Below are 10648 nucleotides of genomic sequence, written 5' to 3'. Positions count from 1 at the left end.
AAATAATCCTACAATACCATACTCTGTCCTCTACCATAAAGTCCATTGGAGCCCACCCTGGATCCCACGTGATCTAACCTTCCAGACTAGCCTACCATACAGAACCTCATTTTTTAAAAAAAGGCCTTGCTAAAAACTTTAGGATTGTTTGGATTTCCAGCATCTGCAGATTTTCTCGTTTGTGACTGAACAAACAAAAGCACCTTCCATTTATTGCATCCCAGGGCGTGGACAGCATGGGTTAGAAAGAGTGAAGCTACCCTTGCAATGCTCTGTTAAATGCTCCCAGCATTCCCCATTCCTGATTTTTGGATAGGCAGGGTAGTGGCAAGCAGTTCAGGTGGCAGCCCCAGTGGTCACACACAGGACCAGGTGGAGGGCCATTGGGAGGACTGCCCACACCTTTTCCAAGGTTATGTTATGTTGTGCCCAGGCATCCTTCATGAGGGACCACACAGTGTCTACTAGCGTACAGCAAGCCTTCTGGAAGCATGACATTATCTTAATCTGAACATCCTCTACATAGCACCATCCAGAGACAGAGAGGCAGTTTCAGCAACAGGTTACTATCGATGCAATGCTCCTCAGACAGGATGAAGAGGTCAATACTCCCCAATGCCATTAGGCTTTACAATTCAACCGCCAGGACTTAAGAATTTTTTAAAAGCTATTATTAATGCTTTTTGAGATAGTGATTTAGATGCATATCATATTTTTTTACTGAGTTAAGTATTGTATGTAATTAGTTTTGCTGCAACAAGTGTATGGGACATTGGAAAAAAAGTTGAATTTCTCCATGGGGATGAATAAAGTATCTATCTATCTATCTAATTTAAATTTGTTTCTGATATTCAAATTGTTATTTTAAAAAATGAAGGACACAGAGGAAAAATTATTTTGCATAGTCTCATTTAAAATAGACAGGACAGTAAAATGGATTAACTAGAGCATGTAGAATAATTCAAAAATATCCTTTTGGAATAGAAATTTAGCCAGAGGGTGGTGAATCTGTGGAATTCACTGACACAGGCGGACGTAGAGGCTGAAACCCTTCATCAGATGTTGATAAGATTCTTGATTAGTAAGGGTATCAAAAGTTACAGGAAGAAAGCAGGAGAACGGGAAATAAATCAGTCATGATTGGATAGTGGAGCAGACTCAATGGACTGAATGCCCTAATTCTGCTCCTATGTAAGATGTACTTGATGCAAGTGACTGGTTTTGAAGTGTCCTTCTATAGTCTATATGCAAAATGTGGGCTTCACTATTCATTGGGAAGTGTCTATTTAGACAAGTGTTCATGCTACTGCTTTGCATTTCAGATAACACCGAATACTTACAGGTATTGCATTGAGGATAGATAGGAGGAAGATAACAGGCACCACCAGCAGCAATACACAGACAACCCACCGCTTGTACTTGCGCCAGACAATATACTTCAATCCTTTCAAGGGAGAGTGGAACCACAAGAACGAAGTGTCTGGCCGGCTGTGGAATAGAAAGGAAGGGAACTGCTGAGCTGGAGAAAGGGTAATACTTGCTTAGTTATTTAACCTTTGTGCCACATTACATTCGTATACACAGTTAAAGGCTACATTATAGAATAAGAGCATGAAACAGGAGATACACACACAAAATGCTGGAGGAACTCAGCAGATCAGGCAGCATCTATGGAGGGGAATAAACAGTCCATGTTTTGGGCTGAGACCCTTCATCAGGAATAGAAAGGAAGGGGGAAGAAGGCAGAATAAGAAGGTGGGGGCAGGGAAGGAGTACAAGGCGGGAGGTGATTGGTGAGACCAGGTGAGGGGGAAGGTGCGTAGTTGGGAGAGGGAGGATGAATTGAGAAGCTGGGAGGTGATAGGTGGAAGATGTAAAGGGCTGGAGAAGGAGGAATCAGATAAGAAAGAAGAGTGGGACCATTGGGAGAAAGAAGAAGGGGCATCGGAGGGAGGTAATAGGCAGGTGAGGAAAAGAGAAGGGGTAGGAAGGGAGTCAGAATGGGGAATGGAAAAAGGGAGAAGGGGGAAGAGGGAGAAATTATCAGACATTACAGAAGTTGATCTTCATGCAGAATATGAAATGTTGCTCCCCCAACCTGAGAGCGAACTCATTGTGGCAGTAGAGGTGGCCATGGACCGTGATGTCAGGAGGTGCAGGCCAATCAGCCCCATGATCCTACTCCCATGCTATTCAATAAGATCATGAATCTGGGCTTCCACACTTCCTCCGCGTACTCCCTTGCTTTACTATATTTCCTACACATCATTCACTACCTTGCATACATTGAATATATCTGCTTCTACTGCACCTCAGGGTAAAGAATTCCAAAGAGTTATTCAGAAAGAAGAAATTCCTCACCTCCATCTGAAACAGTCAACCTCTTATTCTGAAAGTACAGCCATTGTTTTCAGTTAAGCACACCAGGAATATATCTTGTTTTAATAAGGTCACCTCTCATTCTTCTAAACTCTGGGTATGCACTCAACCTGCTTAATCTCTCTTCATATCAACCGCTTTATCCTGTCAATGAACATACAGTGACAGAGCACTGTAGAAGAAATCTGCTTCCCTTATTATTTGAGCAGAGCTAGCTAGCAAGGGAAATAAAAACATTGGACAAATAAACAAACATATTAGTAATATAAAACAAGTTTTTCTCTTGGCACTTGGATGCAAAGGAAACTATGGAGTATTTATTTAGTGATACAGCACAGTTAGAGGCTCTTTCAGCCCAATTACACCCTTGGGAGAGTGTGCTGAAGGCAAGGTTCATGATCTGATTAATCTACTACCCTGTGCATCTTTGGAATGTGGGAGGTAACAGGAACATTTGGAAGATACCCACAGAGAGAATGTACAAACTCCTTACTTGGGTTAAACCCAAGTTAATGGCACAGTAATAATGTTACACCTCCATGTCATCCCTTTTTTTTAAACCTCATTTCCTTTTAACTCCACTGGCAAGAGTTATACCAAACAAGACAGATGAGGTTGCTGCAGGCCTTCCACCTCAAACTGCACTCCAGTCCATAAGACCATAAAACATTAGAGCAGAATTAGGCCATTCAGCCCACTGTCTACTGTATCATGATTGATTCATTTTCCCTCTCAACCCCATTCTCCTGCTTTCTCCCCGTTACCTTTGACTCCCTACTAATCAAGAACCTATCATAGTGCACTTTAATTATATCCAATGACTTGGCCTCTACAGCCATCTGTGGCAATGAACTCTACAGATTCACCACCTAAAGAAATTCTTCCTCATCTTAGTTTTAAAGGGATGCCCTTTATTCAGAGTCTGTGCCCTCTGGTCCTAGACTCCCCCAGTATTGGAGACATCCTTTCCATATCCATTCTAGGCCATTCAATATTTGATTGGTTTCAAATGAGACCATTCTCCATGACTTTATTAATGATTCTGATTCCAACATTACCTGTAAAATTAGATCCCATCTAAGAGGAAGATTTCCTGCCATTTACCAATTTCTTATACAACTAGAATTTATCTCAGTTCTGATTCTAGATTGTTCTAGCTCAATTCCAACAAGAAGACTTTTCTCCAAATAACACACACAAATGCTGGAGCAACTCAGCAGGTCAGGTAGCATGTATGGAAAGGAATAAAGAGTCAATGTTTTGGGTATGACCTGTCAAATTTCTCCAGCATTTTGTATGTGTTTGTCAGGATTTCCAGCATCTGCACAGCCTCTTCTGTTAATGACTTTTCTCAAACACACCCAAGTTGCTATTTTAACGTATTGATTAATGAAATAGCCTAAATTTGTGGAAATACTATGACAAAGCCAATTGTATGCACAAAATATTAATTAACAAAATGTGAACCATGTATGTGAACTACTTTGCCTGTATAGTAGCTTAACACATTTGTCCTGGAACAACACACACAAGATACTGGAGGAATTCAGCAGGTCAGGCAGCATCTATGGAGAGAAACGGACAGTTGTTGTTTCTTCTGGACTGACAGTGTAAAAAGTTGGAGTGAAGGGATGGATTAGGAGCTGATGGGTGTATACAGATTAGAAAAGATGAAAAGGCAGATGGCAACAGTGCATATTTTGGAGTTATTGCGCCAGCAGCAGAATAATTTCCTGCTCCATCAATTGTGGCAAACGTACTTTGGTGGTTCCAGTTTGGGGTTCATGTTCGGCTCTTCTCTCCCTTTGCCAGCAGGCCGCTCCTCAGCCTCAAGTTCTGTCACCAGTTCCAGGGTCAATTCGACCTTACCCTAAGCAGAAGAAAATTACAAAAAAAAACATGCAAAAAGCCTTGTGTAATGGCACTGAGACTGAATGCTTTCTGTGATAGTTTAACACACTGGCAGCAGGCACCCACAACCCTCCACGTTCACTTTCTCCTAGAGAAAGGTGTGTGTGATCTTTGTATGACCATCTCTCCAACTTAAATAACAAACAGGAGAGACTTTACAATACAGAATGTGCCAGAGCACATTGCTGCCAAGAGAGTGTATTCCCTTTTGTAACTAGCTAATATGTGGGAGGCGTACAGGGATGAGATAAATTGGCTGGTTGAATGTTGTTGTAATAACCTTGTAGTCAATGTCAGTAAGACTAAGGAACTGTGGATTTCAGGAAGGGAAATCAGGAGAATACACATCAGTTCTCATCTAGAGATCAGCAGTGGCAGGGATGAGCAGTTTCAAGTTCCTGGGTGTCAACACCTGTGAAGAGCTATCCTGGGTTCAACAAATTGATACAATTACAAAAAAGGCAAGCTAGTGGCTATATTTCATTAGGTGTTAGATATTAGGCGCAATATCCACCACACTGCACACAGTTCTCTCTCACTTGGGACAATAAAGACACTTATGTCAGAATCCTGTACATTGCTTTCAGTTCGGCATTCAATACCATTATCCCACAGAGACTAGTGGAGAAACTGTCGCTGCTTGGCCTTAACACTGCCATATGTCGCTGGATTCTGGATTTCTTGACAGAGAGACCACAGTCAGTCCGTGTTGGCAGGAACATCTCTGACTCTATCACACTGAGCACTGGATCCCCACAAGGCTGTGTGCTCAGCCCATTGTTGTTTACATTGCTAACATGTGACTGTGCAGCCAGATTCAAGGGGAACCTGATCATTAAATTTGCTGATGATACCACAGTGGTGGGGCTCATCAGCAAAAATGATGAAACAATGTACAGGGAGCAGGTCAAACACCTAGAGAGCTGGTGCAGTGACAACAACTTGATGCTTAATGTCACCAAAACCAAGGAGATGATCGTTGATTTCAGACAGTCTCAGCCTGAGCACTCACCCCTCAGCATCAGCGGCTCCACAGTGGAGAGAGTGGAAAACATCAAATTCCTTGGGGTGCAGATCTTGGACAATCTCACCTGGTCCAGGATCACCACTGGGATTGTGAAACGGGCCCAGCAGAGATTGCACTTTCTGAGGAAACTTAAACAAGCATCACTTACCACTAACATCTTAACTACATTCTACAGAGGCGTGGTTGACAGTGTGCTGAGCTTTTGCATCACAACCTGGTACTCCAGCTGCAGTGCTGCCGACAAAAAAGCCTTGCAGAGGGTGGTTAGGGGAGCAGAGAAGGTTATTGGGGTCTCCCTACCTTCTGTCCAAGACCTCTTTCAGAGTTGATGCCTCCAGAAGACACGGTGCATCATTAAAGACCCCTCACACCCTCTCCATAAACTGTTTGTTCTTCTGCCATCAGGCAGACGTTACAGGAGCATCAAAACAAAAACCACAAGGCCACTAAACAGCTTCCTCCCACAGGCAGTCAGACTGCTAAATAGCTGCTCTACCTGACTCTGCTTTGGACACTTATAACTTGATTTTAACCGACATGTGGCTGTTGTGTTTTACTATTTATTGTTGCGTGTGTTATGTTATGATTGCACTTGCCCCTGGGAAACGCTGTCTCATTCTGCCCTGCAGAGCTGATGTACAGTTAGAATGACAATAAAGTTTTTGAATCTTGAATCTTGTCAGCAGCAACTCTCATAAATTTCTACAGAGGTACCATGGAGAGCATTCTGACAGGTTGCATCACTGCCTGGTTTGTAAGTGCCAGTGCAAAGACTGGAAAAAGCTGCTGATGGTTGTAAAAGGAGCAGTATAGGAGGAAGCTAGAACAAAAGCTGCAGAAAAAAAGCATGAAGGAGGTGTGGGATGGGATGAAGATCATCACCGGATGCGGTGCAAAGCGGGGGGCGAACATAAGTGGAGATGTGGAGAAAGCGAACCAGCTGAACAACTTCTTCAACAGGTTCGACAGCTCAATCTCATCCTCACCGCAGAAATCCACACCAGGCTTACTTCCCTCACAGGAAAATAGCCACTCACAGGAGACCTTGCCCATGCCCAGGATTACGGCTGCACAGGTGGAAGGTCAACTGAGGAAGATCTGTACCAGCAAGGCGGCTGGACCGGATGGAGTTTCCCCACGATTACTGAGGGCCTGTGCGACTGAGCTGGGAGAACCACTACAGCGCATCTTCAACATGAGCCTGGAGCAGAGAAGAGTACCCAGACAATGGAAAACATCCTGTATTGTCCCGGTACCGAAGAAACCACAACCAAAGGAGTTGAATGACTTCAGACCTGTTGCCTTGACGTCGCACGTGATGAAGACCATGGAGCAGCTGATAATACAGAATCTGAGGCCACAAACCAGGCACGCCCAGGATCCTCTTCAGTTTGCGTATAAGGAGAAGGTGGGAGTGGAGGATGCTATCATGTATTTGCTGCACAAATCACTCTCTCACCTAGATGGGGTCAGTTGTGCTGTGAGGATTACATTCCTTGACTTCTCTAGTACCTTTAACACCATCCAGCCCAAGATCTTAAGGCACAAACTAACGGAGATGGGAGTAGACTCTCACATGGTGGATTGGATAGTGGACTACTTGACAGATAGACCTCAGTATGTGCGGTTGGGAGACTGTAGGTCTGACACGGTGGTCAGCAGCACAGGAGCGCCGCAGGGAACCGTACTCTCTCCGGTCCTGTTCACCCTGTACACATCAGACTTCCAATATAACTCGGAGTCCTGCCATGTGCAGAAGTTCGCTGATGACACGGCCATAGTGGGGTGTGTCAGGAATGGACAGGAGGAGGAGTATAGGAAACTGATACAGGACTTTGTGATATGGTGCAACTCAAACTACCTGCGTCTCAATATCACCAAGACCAAGGAGATGGTGGTGGACTTTAGGAGATCTAGGCCTCATATGGAGCCAGTGATCATTAATGGAGAATGTGTGGAGCAGGTTAAGACCTACAAGTATCTGGGAGTACAGTTAGACGAGAAGCTAGACTGGACTGCCAACACAGATGCCTTGTGCAGGAAGGCACAGAGTCGACTGTACTTCCTTAGAAGGTTGGCGTCATTCAATGTCTGTAGTGAGATGCTGAAGATGTTCTATAGGTCAGTTGTGGAGAGCGCCCTCTTCTTTGTGGTGGCGTGTTGGGGAGGAAGCATTAAGAAGAGGGACGCCTCACGTCTTAATAAGCTGGTAAGGAAGGCGGGCTCTGTCGTGGGCAAAGTACTGGAGAGTTTAACATCGGTAGCTGAGCGAAGGGCGCTGAGTAGGCTACGGTCAATTATGGAGAACTCTGAACATCCTCTACATAGCACCATCCAGAGACAGAGAAGCAGTTTCAGCGACAGGTTACTATCGATGCAATGCTCCTCAGACAGGATGAAGAGGTCAATACTCCCCAATGCCATTAGGCTTTACAATTCAACCGCCAGGACTTAAGAACTTTTTAAAAGCTATTATTAATGCTTTTTGAGATAGTGATTTAGATGCATATCATATTTTTTAATGAGTTAAGTATTGTATGTAATTAGTTTTGCTACAACAAGTGTATGGGACATTGGAAAAAAGTTGAATTTCCCCATGGGGATGAATAAAGTATCTATCTATCTAAACTCAAACCATCTCCATCACAGGATTAGCCTCCCGAAAAGGTGATGCCTTAGGAAGGTGGTACCCATCATGAAGGAGCCTCATCATCCAGGAAATGCCCTCTTCTGATTACTACCATCAAGGAGGTGGTACAGGTGCCTGAACACACACACCTAACGCTTTAGGAAGTGCTTCACCCTCTCCATTAGATCTTTGATTGGACTAAGAACCCATGTATACTACCTCAATATTTTGCTCTCTTTTTTGCACTATTTATTTTTAATATATGTTCCTATTGTAATTTATGGTAATTTTTATATTGTGCACTGTACCGCTGCTACAAATCAAATTTCATGACATAGGTCAGTGATGTATGAGCTCCGGAAAGACAATCTAGTTGTTTTTTGAACAAATGCTGTGTGGAGATCTACATCCATTCTAAGAACAAGGAAGGCATTGATAAAAAAAATCAATCATAAACCCTGGAACTTTAAAAAGCTGTAATGTTAGGATGGTACCTTAGTGGGTACAACAACCTGGTGTGGTACTGAGCCATGCCTTCCAAGAAGGTGCCTGGTTGGTGCTGGAGTTGTTGAACTCAGCTGGGGTGGGGTTGGAGGCATCACAGTGAACTACAATCTCAAAGGACTGAGAAAATGAAAATAAGAATCAACCAGGTATCTACTTCTGCCACCGTGCATGAGTCAGATATGGAGCAAAACACTAGTGCTGAACTTGAACAAAGAAATGATTCATCTCTCCCTAATCAGACATAGGGCAAGGGGCAAAGGTGAGGACGAGAGAAGGAGTGGCTGCGAGATACAAGACATTTGATAAGGTTCCCCATGCAAGGCTCATTCAGTAAGTAAGGAAGTATGGGATGCAAGGAAATCTTGTTTTGCGGATCCAGAATTGGCTTGCCCACAGAAGGCAAGGGTTGTAGATGGTTCATTTTCTGCATGGAGGTCGGTGACCAGTGGTGTTCCATGGGGATCTGTTATGGGAGCCCTCCTCTTAATGATTTTTATTAATTACTTGGATGAAGAAGTAGGATTAGTAGGTTTACTGATTTTACAAAGGTTGGGGTGTTGTGGATAGTCTGGAGGGTTGTTAGAGGTTACAGCAGGACATTGATAACCGGGCTGAGGTGCAAGATGGAGTTCAACCCAGGCAAGTGTGGTGGTTAATTTTGTTAGGTCAACTTTGAAGACAGAATGTAGTATTAATGGTAAGAGTCTTGGCAATGTAGAGGATGAGACAGATCTTGGGGTCTGTGTCCATAGGACACTCAAAGCTGCTGTGCAGGTTGACAGTGTTGTTAAGAAGGTGTGTGTTGTGTTGGCATTCATCAACAGTGGATTGAGTTCAAGAGCTGTGAGGTAATGTTACAGCTATATAAAACCTTGGTTAGACTGCACTTGGGAGTACTGTGTTCAGTTCTGGGCACCTCACTACATGAAGGATGTGGATACTATAGAAAGGGTGCAGAGGAGATTTACAAGGATGTTGCCTGGATTGGGGAACATGTCCTATGAGAATAGGTTGAGTGATCTTGGCCTTTTTTCCTTGGAGTGACAGAAGATGAGAGGTGACGTGGCAGAGGTGTACAAGATGATGACAGGCATTAATCATGGAGATAGCCAGATGCTTTTTCCCAGGGCTGAAATGGCTAACATGAGGGGGCACAGTTTTAAGATGCTTGGAAGTAGGCACAGAGGGGATGTCAGGGGTAAGAGTGTCAGAGTGGTGGGTGATGGAATGCACTGCCAGTGACAGTGCTAGAGGCGAATACAATAGGATTTTTAAAGAGACTCTTAGGTAGGTACGTGGAGCTTAGAAAAATAGAGGGCTATGCAGTAGGGTAATTCTAGCCGGTTCCTAGAGTAGGTTACATAGTCGGCACAACACTGTGGGCTGAAGGGCCTGTAATGTGCTGTAGATTTCTATGTTCTAATCAGACATTAGGCAAGGGGGAAAAGTGAGTTCGAGAGAAGGGGTGGCAGCAAGAGATATAATACAAACATATGTGTTCTTGAGTTCATAAAACCAAGGTGTGATTGAAATGAAATATGTAAGTACCAGTCACCAGCTAGACAAATAGAAGAAAGAATTTTATCTTACCGTTAAAACTGGCTTGCCTTCTTGGTACGTAATGCATGGCCACCAGCCCTTGACACGTCTTTGCTTGAACAGTGAAACCAGCTTTTGCAGATTGTCTGACGAAGATCCTTCTTCCTTAAAGAACCTGCTTAAGGTGCAACGATCTGACCACTTTGTTGGACTTCGGAAAGCATTCATGTTAAGTTCAAGGAAACCTGCCAGAGTAAAAAGAGAGCATGCAATCCACAGGGAAATGGATAATCAAGTCCTTCATCCAATGCAGGCTAGGTATAGGAGATGACCAAGGAGCTATAGTTCAAGTGTTGAGGGATGGGCAAGTTGGGGGAAGCATGACAATCTTGCTGAATCTAGCACAAATGGAGTTTCTTGCAGTATGACTAGCTTTTGCCTACTTAGGCTTAGGAATTGAGAAATGGACCATGATTACTGCATGCTGATCCACTCATGGGCTTTAGGTAAAGGCAGGATTGGGAGTATACATGCTGCCTCTCACAGTAAAGCAGTCTGAATTATGGATAATTAGTTATCACACTCCTGGGGTAGGTGACCTCACTTGGCAGTATCTAATTTCTCCTGACGAAGGGTCGCAGCCCGAAACGTCGACA

At 43.8% G+C, this 10648-nt stretch overlaps 1 protein-coding gene across 1 annotated transcript in view; it reads right to left on the bottom strand.

The window, feature by feature from the left end:
• Window positions 1-1298: 1298 nt before the first annotated feature.
• LOC140729376 (myoferlin-like) overlaps window positions 1299-10648 on the bottom strand; it is a 165489-nt gene continuing 156139 nt past the window's right edge. Inside the window, exons 40-42 of the mRNA XM_073049089.1 lie at window positions 10044-10237; window positions 4140-4249; window positions 1299-1488 (exon numbers count right to left, since the gene is read on the bottom strand). Coding sequence (XP_072905190.1) covers window positions 1299-1488; window positions 4140-4249; window positions 10044-10237 — 494 coding nt within the window. The remainder of the gene's footprint in view (window positions 1489-4139; window positions 4250-10043; window positions 10238-10648) is intronic.

Source organism: Hemitrygon akajei, chromosome 1, assembly GCF_048418815.1.
Source record: "Hemitrygon akajei chromosome 1, sHemAka1.3, whole genome shotgun sequence".
NCBI classification, from domain to species: Eukaryota; Metazoa; Chordata; class Chondrichthyes; order Myliobatiformes; family Dasyatidae; genus Hemitrygon; species Hemitrygon akajei.
This window is presented reverse-complemented; position numbering and strand designations above follow the sequence as displayed.